This window comes from Macrotis lagotis, chromosome 7 (genome assembly GCF_037893015.1).
Source record: "Macrotis lagotis isolate mMagLag1 chromosome 7, bilby.v1.9.chrom.fasta, whole genome shotgun sequence".
NCBI lineage: Eukaryota > Metazoa > Chordata > Mammalia > Peramelemorphia > Peramelidae > Macrotis > Macrotis lagotis.
In genome coordinates, this window is record NC_133664.1 from 210,017,006 (window position 1) to 210,038,664 (window position 21,659).

General features: G+C 39.4%; 1 protein-coding gene across 1 annotated transcript in view; it reads left to right on the top strand.

Annotated features, from left to right (window-relative positions):
* The first annotated feature begins 4,392 nt into the window (after positions 1-4,392).
* Positions 4,393-21,659, top strand: part of B4GALNT3 (beta-1,4-N-acetyl-galactosaminyltransferase 3) — a 162,043-nt gene continuing 144,776 nt past the window's right edge. The window contains exon 1 of the mRNA XM_074194696.1: positions 4,393-4,561. Coding sequence (XP_074050797.1) covers positions 4,393-4,561 — 169 coding nt within the window. The remainder of the gene's footprint in view (positions 4,562-21,659) is intronic.

Sequence of the window (21,659 nt, forward strand, 5' to 3'; positions counted from 1 at the left end):
CTTTTATATCTCCAAAGCTTATTTAACATGTTGAAAATGTATGGGGAAAAATTTTTTTAACATGTCTATAAAACATGTTGCCTTACCACTGCTGAAACTTCTCCTGTAGTTTTAGAAAGAGGACAGAACACCAGAGTTCAGTTTTCCCTTCAGGCTCAGGACAATGAAAGCAAGGGAAACTGGATGAGTGCTAGAAGGCAACTAACTTTCTTATTAGCTACTAAGTTTTTCAAAGGTTTATATCAAGGCTTTTTCTCAAAGGCAAAGAAAAGGCCAAATGGAAGGGCAAGACCCACACAAAAACGTTGTAATTCCCTATCCTTCTGATCATGCAACGGGACCTAGAATCAGAAAAACCCATGTTCACATTTGGCCTCAGATCTAATAGGGATATTACCTTGGGCAAGTCACTTAACCTATGTTTGCCTCAATTTTCTTCATGTGAAGATCAAATAAGAAAAGATTGGTGAAAACTTTAATATTATTTGGCACATAGTAGGTGCTTTATGCTTCATCTCTCCTTTCATTCCTTCCCTGTTCCTCAAACTATCCCATCTCTAGATCTCCATTTCAGGAGATGTGGGTATAGGGTGAGCACTGATTCCACTGAATTCAGGGTGTTTTTCACACATTTTCTCAACACACATGGGAACATTATAAACTACCACAGAGGAAGGTATTCATCTAGTCTCTGTAAGTGCCATTAATCATGCTTTCTTTTATTTTGTTTTGTTTTAGGTTTTGGGAAGGCAAATGGGGTTAAGTGGCTTGCCCAGGGCCACACAACTAAATAATTATTAAGTGTCTGAGACCGGATTTAAACCCAGGTACTCCTGACTCCAGGGCCAGTGCTTTATCCACTGTGCCACCTAGCCGCCCCAATCATGCTTTTTTTTTTATATCCTCCAATTATCTGAGGCCAGCCTTGTCTCATACCACCTGTAGTATCATAGTTTAAATAGTGTTTATATAGTGTTTTGTGAAGCACTTTAAATATGGTCATTTATTTGATCCTTGACAATTCTATGGGGTAAGTGTCTTTACTATATTCAGTTTACACCCACCAAAGCTGAGTGACATATAGATTAGATGACAGGTTGCACAGTTAGCAAGTGTTTAAAAATGGATTCAAACTCTAGTCTGACTCTAGGTTCTATAAGCTATGCTACCTCATTGGTACTTTGTTATCCCCCCAAATTGTTATCATTTTATAGATAAGGTTCAGAGAGAGGAAGATTTGCCAGGGTCTAAGGATAGCAAGCAGCAGAACCAGAATTTATACACAAATCTGATTAAAAATCTAGTGTTCTTTCCAAATTCCAAATTTGACTTTGTATAGTCCATACCTTTATACTCAGGAGCTTTCATTCTTTCTTCCTTCTTTCCTTGGAGATCTAGCTCAAGTCTCTTTCTTTCCATGCAACCTCCTTCACCTACCCTAATATAAATGATTTCTCTCTGCTTAAACTCAATATTTAAAATTTATTTTATCATTTGTCACTCAGCATATGTCTTGTATTGTCATTTATCACTCTCCTCAGAGTTGTTGTGGTAGTTGTTGTTGCTGCCTCAGACAATTACTAGCCAAGTCACTTAACTTTGTTTGCTTCAGTTTTCCCATCTGTGAAATGAGCTGGAGAAGAAAATGGCAAAAGATACTCCAGTATCTTTCACAAGAAAACACCAAAATGGGTCACTAGGAGTCAGATATGACTGAAAATAACTAAGAAGTATAGAGAACTCATTCACTACCTCCCCTTGTGGATGTTTTGGATACATTTTATGTTTAGTAAGTTTTTCCTTATACTGAGTCAAAAAGTCCTACAAATTTTATCCAGTCACTATAGTTCTGGGTGGGGGTCAAGTAAAATGTGACTCAAATATTTAAATAGTTATACAATTCCCCTAGAGTCTCCTCTACATTTCCCTTGCATAATTCTTTAGGAAAATGACCCCACTTTTTCAGTTAATCTTCAAAGCCAAAGGACTAAGATATCAATAACCTGTGCAAATCTAGCCTTATCAAATAGGAAGTGACCTTTGTTCCTATTGTAGAATACCAAGATAGGCTCAAGATAGAAAAAAAAAGGTATCTCTAACCCTGAAGCTTGACTATCTATATTCAACCAACCAATCAAAATATATTTTGATTTCCTACTGCTGTATTTAAAGCACTGTTGGAAACATAAATAATAATAGTTTTGGTGTTTTTTTTAGGCTTTTGTAAGGCAAACGGGGTTAAGTGGCTTGCCCATGGCCACACAGCTAGATAATTATGAAGTGTCTGAGACCGGATTTGAACCCAGGTACTCCTGCCTCCAGGGCCTGTGCTTTATCCACTGCACCACCTAGCTGCCCCCTTCCTTTATTTCTTAACTCATTCTTATGTACATCATGATTTCCATTACTGAATGAGTCAAATAAAAGATCTTTGCAACCCCGCCTTTGCAGCCCCTTTGACCTTTGGGTCAAAATTGTCTCCCTATCCTTGTCCCATGTGACTTCCTTGTATTAAGTTAATCCTGGGTGGAGGGAGACATATGTCCCCTGAAATATGCTTTCAATTTCCTGATTTTACACTATTTATTTCTAGTTATTTCTGGTTGATCAGTCAGTGCTGAAAATAAGGAAACCTCCAGGCTTTGGAATGTAAACCTTTTCTCAAATCAGTTAAAGAACCCACAGTTGCTTTCACCCTAGTGTGGCAGCATGCATCTAAAGAGTATTGGGGAAAATTTTTTTTGGAGGCTCTACTGTGATGTTTTGACTGCCCATTGCTATGGTGATTTTGCTTAGATTCTGGATCCCTTGGATCCTTTAGCTTCAGGTAATTGCTCAGAGTCATGCCTTACAGGGTCATCTTGTACATCTGAGCCTGAAGGGGAAAACGATATCCATTGTGATGTTTATAATACTCTGGGCTCTGGCAATACAAGGCTGTAGCAACAGTATCAATAGAAGGTGGACAATATTATACACAAGGTCCTACCACCCCAAATCGGAGATGATCCATTATAATTTCTTAAGAAAAGTCAAGTTGAGGGCCCTGGATTTATTTGATAATTTATTTGAGGATTGAGGGGATTTTTACGAGACATATGTTGAGGGACAAATGATAAAATAAATTTTAAGTATTGAGTTTAAGCAGAGAGAAATCATTGAATGTTAGGGTAGGTGAAGGAGGTTGCATGGAAAGAAAGAGACTTGAGCTAGATCTCCAAAGAAAGAGGGAAGAAAGAATGAAAGCTCCTGAGTATAGAGGTATGGACTATACAAAGCATATTTGGAAGACAGTAAGTAGAGCAGTTTCCCTAAAATAAAGGTTCATCGCAGAGGAAAATACTGGGAGAAAAGTTCTGAGAAAGTTACAGAGGAGCCAGTCTCTGCGGATCCTTGATTGCCTGTTTAAAGAATTTGGATTTCTTATCTTATAGAAATTTTCAGTAAGGGTGACAATGCAGATCAGTATTTCGAGAGGTTTAGCCTGGCCGTTGGGTATGGAGGGAAGGTCAATTAGGAGACTTTTCCAATAGTCAAGTGGGAAAGCCACTAGAGTCTGACGAGGGTAATGGCGGTGGGAATTCGAAGAGACGGATGCCAGAAACTATTACAAGTGCTCATTTGTGCTATTACAAGCACTTTCTTTGTATTCTCCATGCCCAGCACAGTCAGGTAATTTGTATGTTATTCACTTAAAATGAAAGCAAAGAAATGTTTTGATCCTCCACTCTTCTTCCCAGTGCCCCAGGCTGCTCTCCCTCACCCCCTTTAGGTCAGCACTTTATGTCCTTTTTCCTAAATACGCTAGGAGGCTGGTCGGGAGGAGTCTCCTCTCCTCCACCACTTGTCAAATGTAACGTTGGACAAATTACTTAATATCTCTTAGACTTAGCTACATCATCTGCTAAAAAAAAAAAAGGTACAAAAAGACCACAAGCGGCTGAAGGCGCGGGGCTGGAGGAGATGATCTCATGAGATTTCCTCCGGTTTTAGCTTCTTCCCCACCCTCCAACATCTGCCTCCCTTCTTCCCAGCCCGAGGGGGGAACTGCTAGTTGGATTCCAGTCCGGGGACCCGAGTCACAAAGCTGACCGGCTCGCGGCCTCGGCCGGGGCACCTCGCCGGCTCCTGCATCCCCATCCTTCCTGCAGTCCTCCTCCCTCCCCGGCACAGCAACTTCTAGGGGCGGAGCCCACCTGTGACTCGGCCCGAGTGGGGAGGGGAGGCGGTCCGGGGGCGGGACAGGTGGGGCGGGAGGCACCGGGGCCCGGGCTCTGGAGGAGAGCCTCCTCCGGCCAGCCTGGGAGGGCGTGCGCGGCCGAGGGCGGCCCGGGGAGAGCGGGCGCGCTGAGGCGCCGGGCCTGCGGGGAGGGGGCTCCGCTCGGCGCGGCCATGGGGAGCCCCCGGCCCGCGCCGCTCCCGCTCCTGCGGCGCCCGGGCAGGCTGCTGCGGAGGCGCTTTCGGCTGCTGCTGGCGCTGGCCCTGCTGTCCCTGGGGCTCTGGACCCTCTATCTGGAGCTGACGGCGTCCGGGGAGGCCGGCGGGAACCCCCTGCACCGCAGTAAGTGGCGCCGCGGCCGGGGCCGCCGGGGAGGCGGGGGGCTCCTCAGGTGTGGGAGCCACTGCCCGGGCCGCTCTCGGGAGCCAGGTGCTCTCCGGGCTGTCCGCAGGCTCCCCAAAGGGATGCGGGAGGAGCTCGGGAGATGCTCGGGGACGCGCTCCCCTCCAGCCCCAACTTTCCGTCCAGCCCGCTGCTGGCGCCTCAGCTCCTCCTGTGCTGAGCTTCACTGTCTGCCTGTTGTTCTTTTAAGATTTAGGATTCCCTTGCACAAGATTCACCTCTAAAGATTAGAGTTAGACTTTAGGTTTTATTGCTCTCTACCAGCGTGACCTGGGGCAAAGCCCTCAGTGGGTCTCAGTTTCCTCTCCTCCCCGGATCTTACCGATCCAATGACCTTACCTATGGATCCCTTTCCCGCCCCCAAATCCCCTTCCTTTGCCTCTAGGTTTCTCCTCGCTTTTCTCGCCTCCCTGTATTGTCTCTCTTTAGACCTCTCCCGGTGAACTGTCTTGCTCCTTAGAGGCCGCACCCCCTTCGCCTTTGGACTCCACTGAGCTACTTGTAATTACTTCCACTCCTGACTGATTGGGTAGCGTAATTTAACATTATCCTACTGCTTTTCCAGCTCTGTAAGGGCTTTCCTTTATCTTGGTGTTCTAGTCTTATTGTGGGTGAGATTAATATCTGGGGATCTTTAAAAAGGAAGAGAGGAAGGAGCAGTGGACTGAATAGCAACCCTGGAATCAGGAGGACCTGAGCTCAGCATTTACTAGATATGTGATCCTGGGCAAGTCAGTTATCCTACATTCTCTCCTCCCCCCCCCCCCCCCAAAAAAGGAAGGAATAAAATTGCCTGCTATGTGGTGGCAGTGTATTAATTGTTTTACCAATTATATCTAATTTGACTTCACAATAATCCTGGTACCTCTTTTTACAATTGAGAAAACTGGGGCTGATAGAAGTGAAGTGACTTTCCCGGGGTCATACAGCTTGTAAGAGTCTAAGGTCACATTTGAACTCTGGTCTTCCTGACTAAAAGACCAATGCTCTCTCTACCTTACCACTTTTTTAGTGCTTTTTGCAAGGCAAACGGGGTTAAGTGGCTTGCCCAAGGCCACACAGCTAGATAATTATTAAGTTTCTGAGATCAGATTTGAACTCAGGTACTCCTGACTCCAGGGCTGGTGCTCTATCCACTGCACCACTTGGCCACCCCTACCATAACACTTTTCACAATAAGTCACAATCTGCCTCAATAAGACAATAAGCCTACTGTGTGTCAGATACTGGGCTAACTCTTTGGGCATATCAAGACAAAACTTCTATGGGTATCAGCTTCCTTTTATACAAAACAAGGATGGTGGACTAAATGACTTCTAAAACCCCTCTTAAACATTTGATTTACCACTACTAGTGGGGGAGGTAATATATGCATACAGACATTGAATATAAGATTACTTTGAAGGGGAAGGTATTAGCTGCTGGGGGTATCAAGAAGGCTTCCCTCAGTGGCTGACTCTTGAACAGTCTTGGAGAAACCTGTGAATTCCAAGAAGTGTTGGTGTGGAAAGAGGATTTCAGATTTGGGGAACATTCAGTGCAAAGGATTGGAGAAGAAGGGTTGTTCAAGGAATGGGAATAAGTCAATATGGTGGAACCCTAGAGAATGTGAATGAAAATGAAGAAAACAGCTTAAAATGTCAGAAGTGTATATATTTACTCTCAGAAGAGAATCTCTAGATTTCGTTATGTAGGGATCCATCTTAAACTACAAACTCCAGAACAGGTATGTCCAACTTTCAGCTCATTCAAGTGGCCCAGCCCATTCTAGTGATTGACCTTCACCACTTTTGCTTTTATTGTGCGGAGATTTGGTGTTAGTGATTTGATTTGCATCGTAACCATGAATGGGTATTAAATTTTATGGGGCCTTGAGGAGTTTTTGTTGGGCCATGAGTCCTGGAAGAGCTAAAGATTGGATATTTGCATTCTTGAGGTGCCCTATATAGTCAGACTAATGGTTTAGGAAAAACATTTTGATACCTGAGGAGAAGAGGATGGATCGAAGATGGGAAAGACCTGAGGTAGGGAGACCAAATAAGGCACAAAGGAATGTGGGTTTCAACTGTTGGACAGAGAGAAAGGGACCTATCCTAGAGATATTGGGTGGGTAGAAATGACAAGATTTGGCAACTGATTGGTTATATTGGGTGAGCATGAGTAAGGAGGAGAGTGAGGCTGATCTCAGGGTTGGAAGGATGGTGATGCTTCTGACAGTAAGAAGGGAGTTTGGAAGGGTAGTAGATTTGGGAGTAAGAACAATAAATTCATTTTTGGAAGTGTTTAGTTTGAGATGTCTTTAATAACTATTCTATAGCATATCAAGTTTAAAATGTTTATTAAGCATTTCATGATATGAGACAAGAACTCAGGAGAGGAATTAGGATTTAGGAATTATCTGTATAGTCATGGTAATTAAATCCTTGGGGGCTGATAAGGTCATCAGTGAGAAAATGTTGAGGGAAGAGAAAAAGGGTCATGCCCTCTATGAGTGGACAGAACATAGATAATGATCCAGTAAAGGAGAATATGAAATGAAAACCATAAGACAAGCAATAAGTTTTATCTCCCAAATACAAAATACAAATGATAGAACTGTAAATGACCCAGTCTCTACCTTCATAGAACTTATATTCTGGAGGCATATAACATTCATAGATGATTAAAGACAGGATACATACAAAATAAGTATGAAATGTTGGGCAAAGAGTAACAGCAACTAGAAAATCTGGCAAGCATTTTTCTGAGAAGTTGAGATAAGCTTTGAAGGAGGCTGAATGATACAGGATCAATAAAGCAGAACTAGAACAATGTGTACATAGAACCATGTTTTGTAGCTGGTAACAGCAACAAAATCTGAAAAAGTGCATTTTTTGAAGTATACTTTGAGTTGTACTTACATATATGTTTATTTATTTAAAGCAATGGGGTTAAATGACTTACCCAAGGTCACACAGCCAGGCAATTATTAAGTGTTTGAGACTTGATTTGAACTCAGGTCCTCCTGACTCCAGGGCCAGTGCTTTATCCACTGTGCCAACCTAGCTGCCCCTTTGAGTTATATTTTTGAAGAAATTCCATAACAGAAAAGGAAACAAACTAGATACTATCTTGTCAAAGTTAAAGGATATGTTAAAAATGAACTATAAATAACAGTTTCGCATTTAATGATTGTTTCATTCTTGCCTTCTCTCTTTTTCCCTTTTCTCCCTTGTTTTCTTTCCCCCCCTTATATTGACTTGCACATACTTGGTACTTAATAAATGCCCTTTGGATGTGATTGTGTGCCTGGATGTTGTTGATGATCATGCATGAAGTTTAACACAACACATCAACAATAATAAAATCTGGACTAATGCTAGGATGTTTTTTGCCCTAAATGTAATTCAGTAATATAAAATGAATCTTTGAAAAAAATAATAAAAAGGAGAAATTAGGAATAAAAAATAGAAATTGGCTTGGGCAAGGCACTAGAAGGTATAGACTGATGCAGACTCAAAGGATTTAGAATATTCCAGAATTCTAACTTTGCTTCTTATTATTTGTATAATCAAGTCCTTGCTCTTTGATGTCCTTATTCTTTTTTAATTTTTAAATAAATATTTAATTTGTTTTTCCAATTACATATGATAATAGCTTTTAACTTATCATTTTTTGCAAGGCTTTGAGTTTTACAATTTTTCTCCCTCCCTTCCCTCCTCCCTCCCCTTGACAGAGAGCAATCTGATATAGGCTCCACTTGAAACCATTCTAATGTCCTTATTCTTAAAGTGAAGGGGCAAGGCAAGATGATTTCTAAGGTCCCTTTCAGATCTAGGAACCTGGGCAAGTCTCATAACCTTCCTGAACTTCAGTTTCCACATCTGTAAAATATGAGTAATAATTCTGAAGTCAAATGAGCTAATGTTCTTTTTGTAAATCTTTAAGTCACTGTGTAAATGAGTTCAGTTTTCACATGTTCCCTCCCTGACCCAAAAACAGGGAAGAAAACCATTCCTCTGTCTCCAAAGCATCAGTCAGAGTCTTCATTTGAAGGTGGAAATCTTTGAAAAGCAAAGCTGACTCTGGGGCTGAAAGCCAGAATTTAGCATCCCCAAATAGTATTTGGATGAGAAAAGCTGAGTCAAGAAGCCAAAACAAAGAATTAAATTTCATCCCAGGGTAGTAAGGGAGGGAAACTGCTGGGGTAGGAGTTAGGAGGAGGTGCTGCTATTTACAAGTTGTGTGATCCTAGATTTATCTCTCAAAGTCTCACTTTCATGAGGCCCACAAAAGAGTAGTTTCTCAGTAGTAGCAGAACCCAGAGACCAAAACTGGGCTCTGAGATTGAGGTGAAACTTGGAGATAGATGATGGTACATAGATTTCAGACCTTTGGATGATAGCTACACTTGAATTGACTGTGTTTGTTGCAGGGTACTAGATCCATTGATGGTAGGTAAATGACTGGCAAATGATTTGATAATCTGAGTGTCAGTGTATAGAAAGTTGTTTGTCTTGCATTCTTGAAGAGAATCAATGATATTATGATGCTTTGACTTTCCAGTGAATTATATTTAAGTGATGCAGAGTTTTGCAAAAGCATTAGCCTCACTCTCTCTCCTCTAGAATCATCAAAGTCCAATGGCAAAGACAACAGTCAAGATGATGGAAAATGGAACCTTAGGGAGGATGAAAGAGAGCTGTATTTGGGTCCAGAAGGAAGAGTAGATCTTAGTGGCTGGAAGAAACTCTCAGGACATTCATTATACTAGCATGCAAAAGAGAGGTGGAAAAAATTCTTTTGTCCTTAGAATGCTGCACTTGGAATAATAGTTCAATTTTTGGGAACTATATTTTAGGAAGGACTTGCATCAAGATGAAGGGACAATACCAAGATTTGTCAGAAAAACAAAACAAAACAAGCAAAAACCCTTGGGACTTTTTAGTCTAGAAAAGAGAATCATAAATTGGATTTAAATTAAGTTTTTTAGAGTTAGGTAAGGAAGCAATTAGACTTTAATCTTAGAAATGTAAATTAAAAGGAATTCAAAAGAGAATTGTGGAGAAACAGGCACTCATTAGTGTCTGCAGGTGGAACATTGAATTGGCGCATTCCTTTTCAAAAGTAATATGACTATTCAAAGAGCTATAAAACTTTATACCTTTTGATCTCCTAGATCTGTGTCCCAAAAAGATTATAAAAAAAGGGGCAAAGATTCTATTTACAAAAACCTTTATAGCAACTCTTTTTGTGATGACAAAGGATTGGAAATTGAGGAAGGTACATCAATTGGGGAATGGCTGAATAAGTAGAGTATATGTATGTGATGGAATACTGTTGTTCTGTAAGAAATCATGAGGCAGATTTCAGAAAAATATGGAAAGACTTACATGAACTAATGCTGAATGAAGTAAGCAGAAGCAGGAGAACATTGTGCACATTAACAGCAACATTGTGTAATGATCAACTATGATAGACTTGGCTCTTCTTAGCAATACAGTGAACAAAGACAATTCTAAAAGACTTGTAATGGAAAATGTCATATACATCCAGAGGAAAAACTATGGTGTCTGAATCTAGATCAAAGAATACTATTTTCACTTCTTTTTCTTTTTCTTTTTTTGCAAGGCAATGAGGTTAAGTGGCTTGCCCAAGGCCACACAGGTAATTATTAAGTGTTTGAGACTGGATTTGAACTCAGTTTCTCCTGACTCCAGGGCTGATGCTCTATTCACATAGTTTGCCCCTATTTTCACTTTTAAAAATTAGTTTTATGCTTTTTTTCTTTGTCATGGTGTTTCCCCCCCCCCGCTTTTGTTCTGATTCTTCTTTCATAACATGAGTATTATGGAAATGCTGAGGCAGCTAGATCATGCAGTAGATCACACACTACCTTTGCAGTCTGGAGAATGAGAGTTCAAATTTGGCTTCAGATACTTTCTAGCTGTGTGACCTTAGGCAAGTCACTTAACCCTGAGTGTTTCACATCCAGAGCTATCTCCAGTTGTCTTGATTCATAGCTCGTCATTGGACCAAGTTGGCTTTGGAGGAGAAAGTGAGGCTAGTGACTTAGCACACACACTCCTCACCCAAATCCAATAGATGTGCTTATCATGGCATTATCTTCTTGATGTTATGGTCTTCTTCGAGAATTAAGGACAAATATCATCAATATGGAAATGTGTTAAAGGGAGAAGAAAGGGAAGAAGGCAGAAAAATATGGAACTCAAAATCTTACCAAAAAATCATTGTTGAAAACTATCTCTACATGTAATTGGAAAAAATAAAATAAAATTTGGGAAAAAAGAAGAAAATTATATGGCTACAAAATTAGCCATGTACTTTAACCTTGAGATTCCACTTCTATGATCACTCTAAAGATGTATCCTTGACAAGGGAAAAAATAGATTTGTCCATACAAAAACATTCACAGCAGCATTGTTCATTTATTTATTTGTTTTTGCCACTTTAAATATTTTATTTTTCCAATTAAATATAAAACTTTTAAACATTTGCTTTTAGAATTTTTGAGTTCCAAATTCTCTCCCTCCTTTTCTTCTCTCCCCACTGCCAGGTGAATGTAAACAGTTTGATATAGGTTATACATGTAGCAGCATTATTTATAACAGCATAGTACAATAGAATATTATTACTTGATAAGTAAGGACAAATCTGAAGAATATACTACTTTTGGATGCCTCCCCAACTTATGGATTGGGTCCCCAGAGGGTGACCAGTACCCCCATTTCTGTGTATCTGAAGTCCTAAAAGTTACTCTGTGTATCTGAACTCCTAAAACTACAGTTATTTCTTCCATATTGAAACTTTCCTCATCTTGGTTTCCATATATCTCAGGTTGGCAAAAGAAATTAAATGAGAATTTTGGGGGAGTTTTGTGGAAACCACAGAGAAGGCCAGGAGATGACCCAGAGCTATGACCAAATACTTAATTCAAATTTTATAAAAGATACTATAAATGTCCCATAAAAGAAAGAAAAATTTCAGATTTCTTTTCAAGTATGAAGGGCATCCCAAAAATTTTATGAGGATTTTCTAGATCACAGTGGCATCGTGCCCCTAACTCCTATGATATGGAAGTGGTAACTGTACAGGTATAAGCCTTTCTACTTACTTTTAATCATTAGCTAACAAACACAGTTAGCAGCAGAGTTTTTTTTTTTTTTCTGGTTTGTTTTGTTTGCTGAGGCTGTTGGTAAGAACAGTTACTACAAAGTACTCCTCTTATGATTCCAAGACACATTCTCCCACAATATCACAACTCACAACATCAGTGGGGAGAATGAGCGCATACCTATGCAGCTACATTGATAGCGATGCATGAAGAGAGGGAACATGTAGCCAAGGCAACCTGCATCTGTGGCTCTATGGGGAACCCCTTACCCTTTTTCTTCTTCTTCTTTTTTTTTTTTTTGCAAGGCAATGGGGTTAAGTGGCTTGCCCAAGGCCACACAGCTAGGTAATTATTAATTATCTGAGACTGGATTTGAACTCAGGTACTACTGACTCCAGGGCTGGTGCTCTTACCCTTTTTTTCTTCTTGATTGTACTCAGTTGTCTCTCTCTCTCTCTCTCTCTCTCTTCTCTCTCTCTCTCTCTCTCTCTCTCTCTCTCTCTCTCTCTCGAATGGGTCCTGTTTTTTTAGTGACCAGGAAGAATTTGGTTTATCCATGGTTTGCCACTAGCCAGCTGTTCTCTAATTCCATCAAGGACAAGTTCTTCACAGTTCATAAAGAGGAAGCAGTTGTAAACATGTGTATGTGCTCAACTGAACACATTAACATCATATTTCTGTTATCAGCCATTTTGTGACTTCATCAACTGAACTCAAAGTTGGGGGGATATAAAAATCAAGGGTTTATGTATTTCTGACCAACTACCCCAATTTATCCAGTGATAGGTAAATTTAATCAGTCAACATGTATTTTTATAGTAGGTTCTCATTCTAGTTTTCATTTCTCCAACTTTTCTGCTCCTTCTGGCTTTTTATAAGAGAGCCCCTTCCTTTATAGCTCTTGCTTGTTCACTCTAGTATTTAGCTATTCAATCATTTTTTTTTTTTAGTTTTAGTGTTTTTTTTTTTTTTGCAAGGCAATGGGGTTTAAGTGGCTTTCCCAAGGCCACACGGCTAGGTAATTATTAAGTGTCTGAGGTCAGATTTGAACTCAGGTACTCCTGATTCCAGGCCCGATGCTCTATCCATTGTGCCACCTGGTCACCCCTTCAATCATTATTCTTTATTTGATAAGCAACTACTTGATCATGCCAACTTACATTTTTTCTTTTTTAATTATGAACTTAATCCCTAACCAACACTTCAGTATACAAAGGAAATATAAGAAATTTTGTATATGATATGATACATGTTGTTTTCAAAAAATTTAAAAGAAAATTTTTTTTGCAAGGCAAAACCGTGCCACCTAACTGCCCTGATACATATTGCTTTTAAAAAAAGTGTTTATTGGGGCAGCTAGGTGGCGCAGTGGATGGAGCACTGGCCCTGGAGTCAGGAATACCTGAGTTCAAATCTGACCTCAGACACTTAATAATTACCCAGCCGTGTGAGCTTGGGCAAGTCACTTAATCCCATTTGCCTTGTAAAAAAACCTAAAAAAGAGTGTTTATTAAAAATTATAAAGTAGTAACAACACTGCCCTGTTTATAATCCTTCCAAACCTCTTGTTTTCTTCTTGTGCATTTTTTCTTATATATCCCTATGATTTACCACTAACTCACCCCACCCCAATAAATAAAACTCCTTCCCTGTAGCAAATAAGTATAGTCAAGCAAAACAAAATCAACACGTTGCTTATATATGAAACTTTGCCATTCTGCATTTCTAGTCCAATGGCCTCTTTTTGATGCACCACTATCATTTTGAAAAATTTAAATATGTACTCCCAGTGTATGTATTTATATTTATTATGTGTATTTATCTATTTACAAATTACATGGATAGACTATTGTGCTAATAATTATGTACTTTTTAGCTTATTCCAAAGTAAAAATTTAAGAGAATGAGATTAATATGAAATCATATTTAAGAGGCAACAGGGAGCCATGGGTGTTTGCTGAATAGTGGAGTGATATGGTCAAATCTAGTCTTTCAGAAAATCACTGACAGGTCTCTGCAAACTAGATCAGATTAAAGAAATCCTTTGGCAGGGAAAGCAGTTGAAAAGGTATTGTTGTCCAGGTGAGAAGTGATTAGAGCTTGAAGGAGAGTGATGGCCATGTGGGCAGAAAGAATGAGAGAGCTGCAAGAAGGATGATGGAGGGAACAGCAAGATCTGGCAAGATTGTGGAGTTTAAGAGGAGCTGGAGATGACATTGAGATTGTTGAATTGGGGTGACTGGAAAGATGCACAGCAACAGGGAAATTTGGAAGAACAGTAAGTTTAAGGGAAAAGAAAATATAATGAGATCCAAATTGCTGGCCTAATTCATCTATACCTGTTTATCCTGTTGCTCACTCTGTTCCACCCAAAATGAAGAAGGGGAATCTTGGGTAGGACTTTGACTCATTGGTCATTGCCCCTGGTTTTAGAGCCTACCCATTTAGGAGTCCCTACCATAGTCAAGAGGTGATCTGGGAGTGGAGCTAGAAGTGATTATGGAAGGAGAATTTCTCCTTTGACACTCGTGGTATCACAGGTAGGTCATCATTGCCCTGAGGAACTTATTCAGCATAGGGAGGAGGTTCTACGGGAGAGTATTGGGGAACAAGGGTAGGTCCTCTAGGGACTAAAAGGACATATGATTTGTAGCTGAAACTACAAGACAACAAATATATTATTTCCTCCATTAGAATGCAAGCTCTTTGAAAATAGGACCTGACTGTATTTACTTACTTGTAACTCTTAACATTAAGCAAAGTGATTGACATATAGTAAATGCTTAATAAATAATTTTTCATTCATTTATTTCATAGGTTCATGTCATTGCCAATCTACCTGTTCAACCTTGTCTTACAGTAGGTGGTGGTATGGTGGATAAAAGTACGGGACCTGGAGTCAGGAAGACACCTCTTCCTGAGTTTAGCTCTGGCCTCAGATACTTGCTAACTGTGTGACCATGGGCAAGTTACTTAACTGTGGTTGCCTCAATTCCTCATCTGTAAAATGAGCCTGAAAAAGAAAAGGATGAATTACTTCAGTATCTTTGCCAAGAACACTTCAAATTTGGTCACAAAGACTAACAACTAAACAACAACAAAATTTTAGTAAATATCTGTCAAGTAATTGTTTAAATTTCTCTTTTTTCCATTCATCTTGCGTTTTGTACTTTTGATCATGCTGTTCCCTATATCTTCTTTTTTTTTCTTTTAGGTTTTTGCTAGGCAAATGGGGTTAAGTGGCTTGCCCAAGGCCACACAGCTAGGTAATTATTAAGTTTTTGAACGGGATTTGAACCCAGGTACTCCTCCTGACTCCAGGGCTAGTACTTTATCCACTGCGCCACCTAGCCACCCCTGTTCCCTTTTTTTCATCATCTCATTTCTCATCATTTGTTGAAATGACTCTTTTCATTCAAGGTCCAACTCAGTTATTAGTCTTCCATGAAATATTCTTTGAACCATCTTGTAGTTGAAACCCTTTCTCTTTAAATGTTTGGAAGCATTTTGCCTAGATTTCCTTTAAATTTATCATATTTTCCCTCATATAACATTTATTTTTATGGACACTCTTCCTTGTTTCCCACAGTCCCTTATGAAAAGGGTCTCTGACATATCTCTATCACCAGTACCTAGTGTGGTGCCCTGAACACACTAAACTCTTTTTTTTTGTAAGACAATGGGGTTAAATGACTTGCCCAAGGTCATATAACTAGGTAATTATTAAGTATCTGAGGTCAGATTTGAACTCAGGTTCTCCTGATTCTATGGCCAATGCGTTATTCCCTGTGTCATCTAGCTGCCCCCATACTAGACTCTTTTTTTTGTTTGTTTATTTTTTTGTTTTTTAGGTATTTTGCAAGGCAAATGGGGTTAAGTGGCTTGCCCAAGGCCACATAGCTAGAATTATTAAGTGTCTGGGACCGGATTTGAACCCAGGTACTCCTGACTCCAGGGCCAGGGCTTTATCCACTGTGCCACCTAGCCGCCCTAACATTAACTTTTTATAAGATTTTGAGTTCTAATTTCCCTCCTCCCTCTCATCACCCCTTCCCAAGATGGCAAACAATCAGATACAGGTTAAATATGTGCAAACATGATTCTTTTACCAAGGATCTTGTAATGACCTGTCCTTTTGTGACTTCCAGTCTTGGCTGGTTCCACAGGAAAATCTAGGTTCATGAACTTGTTTTTAAAAATCTATTCATACAGACATTTTAATATAATTGTTTTCCTTTGTGATCCTATGCATTTAAAAACATTATTCTGAAAAGAGTTCCATAAATTTCACTAGACTATCAAAGGAATACATGACATTACAAACATTGCTGGCTACTGGTCTACAAAGATGACCTACTGAAATGCCAATGTTATAAACTTAGGGCACATAGATTTGTGCCCTAGTATATTTCCATGGACCCATCTAGTGGGTTCATTCTTGGCCTGAATATCAGTGGTGATATACAATTAAGACTATAAGTGGTAATATACAGTTTTGAGCTTCAAATTTTCAGATATGTAAGATAATAAAGAGATAAAGAGAATAGTAATATACCCCCCAACACACACACACACACACACACACACACACACACACACACACACACACACACACACACACACAATAAAGAGAATAGTAATTCCTTTAAGAATTTACCATTGCTGGAAGGCCTGCCCAGGACCACAGGGCCAGGTGGATTCTGGGCCTAAGGGGTGGTATGGGGGCTCAGGGCTTCTTGGCCCCAGGACCAGGGATCTGTCTGCTGTGCCACTCAGCGACCCTACAGCGGAGTCATAGTGAAAGGAGAGAGAAAATATAGTACATGGTAGTGGAGAAATAAGAAAGGAGGGAGTTGCGATCAGCAATGGCTATGGTGGAAAAATATGGAAATAACTTTTGTGATGGACTTATCATAAAGAATGAGATCCACCCATGACAGAGTTGTTGGTGTTGGAACAAAGACTCAAGCACATTTTTTGTTATGATTATTTGGGGGAGGGTGCAGGGCAAATAGGGCTGGATGGCCTGCCTGGGGCCACATAGCGGGGGTGGGTGGGGTGGGTGGGGGGGTGATCTTTGGGTGTCTGGGGCTGTATTTGGACCCAGGTGCTCCTGGCTCAAGGGCCAATGCTCTGTCTGCCACCCAGCCACCCCTACTATTATTACTATTTTATTTTATTTTGGGTCTTTTTTTTCTTTCTTTCTTTCTTTTTTTTTTTTTTTTTTTTGCAGGGCAGTGGGGATCGGGTGGCTTGCATGTCACACAGCTGGGTGATTGTTGGATCTACGAGGCTGCATATAGTGCTCGTGGCTCCAGGGCTGTTGCTTCATCCATTGCACCACCTGGCCATACCTACAATTATTACTATTATTATTTTTTTATTTTAATTTTTTTCCTCTCCCCTTTACTTTTTTCACCCAAGCAAGTCTATCTATATTCATGGGGGAGGAGGGGTATTTTGTTTACTTGTAAACAAGAATATTTTATTAATGTAAAAAAAAACATTTGTACAAAATGAGAATAAAAATAAATTAAAAAAAAAGAATTTACCATTCCTGACTTCTGAAATCTAAATGAGACACAGGGAAATCACATGGTCAAATATGTTAGAGCCAAAGATCATCTAGTTCAACTCTTATCATTTTTAAGATTAGGAAACAGAGACCAAGAGAATAATTTGCCCAAGACTGAACAGATAATATAATCTTTTCCTATTCTTTCTTAGATCTAATCAGAATAACTAAATAACTTATAAAGCTTAGAATCCTCATCTGTAGATATTTAACATGGTACCCAAAGGTCTAATACAACTTGATCTAAGCTGCCTGAGATGTTCAACAAAATTTTATATCTAATTAGCTAAAATCTCTGAATTAGCAAGTCAGTAGTGACCAACTGTCTGGTTACTACCACATCATACCAAATACTAGATCAGCTAATTAATGATTATAACTGAAGCTGGATATAAATAATCATATTATTAAAATCAATCCAAAAATTGGATTACAGATCATTTCTCCCCACACCCACAACTTTTGAAAAATTATCCTGATCTCAAATTCTTATTTTATAAATAAACTGAAACTTTGAAAGACTTATATGGCTTATTCAAGGTTACACAGAAGGTTAGTGGCAACAAGAGAGTTTTTCCACCCCTAGATGTCACTTTTTCTAACCTCCCCAGCTTAATTTTTAGCTTCCATTCTAGTTTGTTCTTAAAGTTTCAACCATGGTTTGCCTATTCTGATTGCCACTTTTTTCCTGTCACTCAAGTAGCCCATCATCCTTAGACAAAGGATTCAAATTCCCTGTCCCAATTTGGCTTATAAAAAAGAGTTCTGGCCTTAGAGTAAAAAAGTCCTGGGCTCAATGGCTACCTCTCATACTTAATAGCTGTGGGGCCACTTGCAAGTCACTTAGATTCTTTTTTTTTTTTTTAAGTTTTTGCAAGGCAATGGGGTTAAATGGCTTGCCCAAGGCCACACAGCTAGGCAATTATTAAGTATCTGAGGTCGGATTTGAACTCAGGTACTTCTGACTCCAAGGCCAGTGTTCTATCCACTGTGCTACCTAGCTGGCCCCCTCAAGTCACTTAGATTCTTAGATTGATTTTTCTCACTTGTAAAATAATGATAGTAACTGTGGCACCTACCTCAGGATTATTGTGAAGTTCAAATAGATTATGTATGTAAAATACTTTGTACACCTTAAAATGTGATATATATATATATATATATATATATATATATATATATATATGTATATCTTATTATCATTATTATGATTACCCTGAGTGCCTTCCAAATATGCTTTGAACTTGTGATGATGTACAAATCCTTTAGTGTTGGATGGGATTAGGTTAGAGAGGAGACCCATTTCTAGAAGAGTAATGATAGCTTTTGGTCATTGACTCTTCTGATGCAACACCCCCTGTGTCTAAAGAGAGACCCTTAAGGTAAGCTATGTTGTAATTTTTCCAAGACTAAGGACCCTGAAGGAAACGGACTCTGGGCTTGCTCTCCAGTGCTAAATTTCATGGAGCAGAACAAGAGTTTGATCTGGAAAAAAGCCCCAAAGGTTCTTTCAGAACCTTATTGGCTATTTCCCCAACTAGTGGAATAAATGTCTAGTATCACCTCAGATTGCTTTGCCAAACCTCTTTTCTCTGCCCTTGGGTATGATAAAATCTACATTAGGACAGTCATTTACTTGGGATTTCCCTCCTTTGACTTACACAGTGATTAGCAAATTTGAAAAACCAGGACCTGGATCAGGTAGAAGCAACTTAAATGTAATGGGAATTTTTTTTCAAGTTTAAATGAATGAGCTATTGATACCCTTAACTATGAGCAATTTCTGTTATCTGTTATCACAGAGAAGAAAGTATAATTCCTTTATAACTATGCCTCTTCCTGCCAACTTCAGTCATAAAATCTTAGATTTGAGATCATTTGAAACTCATTTACAGAAAAGGAAATGTAATACAAGCATGTGAAAGAAATAAATACATTCCCCCATGACATAAAAATTCAAGAGGCAAGACAGCCTTAGGAAGAGAAACTTCTAAGAATGATATTCTGATGAAACAATCATAAAAAATTATAACACAAAAAAAGAGAAGCAATCTGAAAAAAATGCATGTGGATATAACAAGCAATAGAGATCTGAGAATAGAAGTCAGGTCTAGAAATGGGAATGAGTTCAGAGTGATATTCAATTCAACATCCATTATGTGCAGGGCCATGATCTAAAGCCAAGAGATATAAAATAATGAAACAGCTCCTGTCTTCAAAGAGCTTACATTCTATTGGGGAATTTACATTTATATAGATCCTTGATTATAAAAATGCAAAATAATTTTAGGAAAGAAAGAATACATTAACAGTTGGGGGGTGGAGCAAGGGAGAGAAAGAAAAGACTTGATTTGGAGATGTTATCTGAACTGTGCTTATTATGAAAGGCAGAAATCTTTTGAAACCCAGTAGGTATGGGGAAACCAACTATGCAAAGGAAAGAGATTTTATATAAATGTCATATATTGAGGCTAATTTACCTGAACTGGTGCTAATATAAAATAAAAAATGGAAAGGTAAGGATCAGAGTAGAGGGCTTGAGATGTCAGGCTGAGTGTTTTAAAAAATTATCTTAGAAGCCATAAGCTGATTTTTGAGTAGGGGAGTGACATGGCCACATTGTATCTCTTGACTCTAGACCATGGCCATGCACATTGATTTAGAATAATCAATTTGTCAGTCTTATGGAAAATAGATGGGGGGGGCAATTAGGAGGCTATTGCAGTAGTTTAGGACTAAGGGGTTAAACTGGAGTGTATCTGCATGAGTAGAAGGAGGGTTCAGATACCTGAGATGATATGGAAGAAGAATCAGTAAGATTTGATAACTGATTAGATATGGAGACTCAGGGAGAGGGAAGAATTGAGGATGATTCCAAAGGCATGAATTCAGCTAAATGGAAGAATGGTGGTGCCTTCAGCAGAAATAGGAGCACTGGTGGAAGGATGAATGTTTGGAGAAATATAATGAGTTTTGGATATGTTGAGTATGAGATGTCTATGAGACATCCAGGTGGAAATGTGATGCAGATAGCTGGTAATGAGGTAGAGATTAGGGTTGAATATAAAGTTTTGGGATTCAAGTTCATAGAGATTATCTTTGAACACATGGTAATAAATAGATGCTGGAGAGAATTCAGAATTATTTAAATTTTGTTTTGTTTCCTTTTTTCTTTGACAGAAAGAATGCTAGTCAGATTTTGACTGCATCTTTAAAATTGGTAAAATAATAATATCTACCTCTCCATATTGTCACAAAGTAAAAATGAGGTATTTGTGAAGCATTTTGCAGATCTTGAGTCACTCTCTATCTAAGGAATCATCTTTGACTCATCCCTCTTTCTTGCCTCTAGTATTGAATCCATTATCAAATTATTGACTGTTTCTCCCTTTTCACTTATATTTGTTTCATTCTTACCACTCAAGAAGCCACCACCCTTGTTCAAGTCCTCATTAACTCTCACTTAGACTTGTTTTTGTAATAGTTTTCCTGCTTCCACCTACTCCTTTCTGTAATCCAGTCTTTACACAGATGCCAAAACAATCTTCCTAAGGTACAGGTCTGACCATGTCACTCCCCTGTTCAAAACACCTCAATGGTGTCCTGTTGCTTCTAGGACAAAGCACATATTCCTTAGCTTGGCATTCAGGGTCCTACAGTATATGACTCTAACCCTTGTTTTCAGTTTTATTTTCTACCCCTTCTCCTGCAGTGAATCTCCCACTCCCTTGCAGGCATACATGTCAATGCCCAAGCATTTAATTTAGCACTAACACCCCCCCCACATATACATACACACAGACACACAGACACACAGACACACAGACACAGACACACACACAGACACACACACACACACACACACACACACACACACACACACACACACACACAAACACTGGTCTTTCAGAATCTTTATCTTCCTGAAAGGATTAGCTCTGGTATAGCTTTCTCTGCCCCTCTCAGCTTTCAGCATTCTTTCTCATTTTTTTTTCTCTCCTCAAATTTTCCTAGAGCATTTAAAAAAATTCCTTCTTTTCCTCCTTCCTTCCTTCACTCTGATAAAGCACCAACCCTGAAGTCAGAAGGACCAAAGTTCAATCTGGTCTCAGACACTTGATACTTAACTAGCTGTGTGACCTTGGGCGAGTCACTTAACCAGGATTGCCTTGAATCCAGGGCCATCTCCAGTCATCCTGATTCATATCTGATCTCTGGACCCAGATGGCTCTGGAGGAGAAAGTGAGGCCAGTGACAGCACAGCACCTCCTCACTCAAATGCAATTCACATACATGTCACGGTCTTCTTCAAGAACAAAGGACAAACAACAACTTGTCTATAATTGATG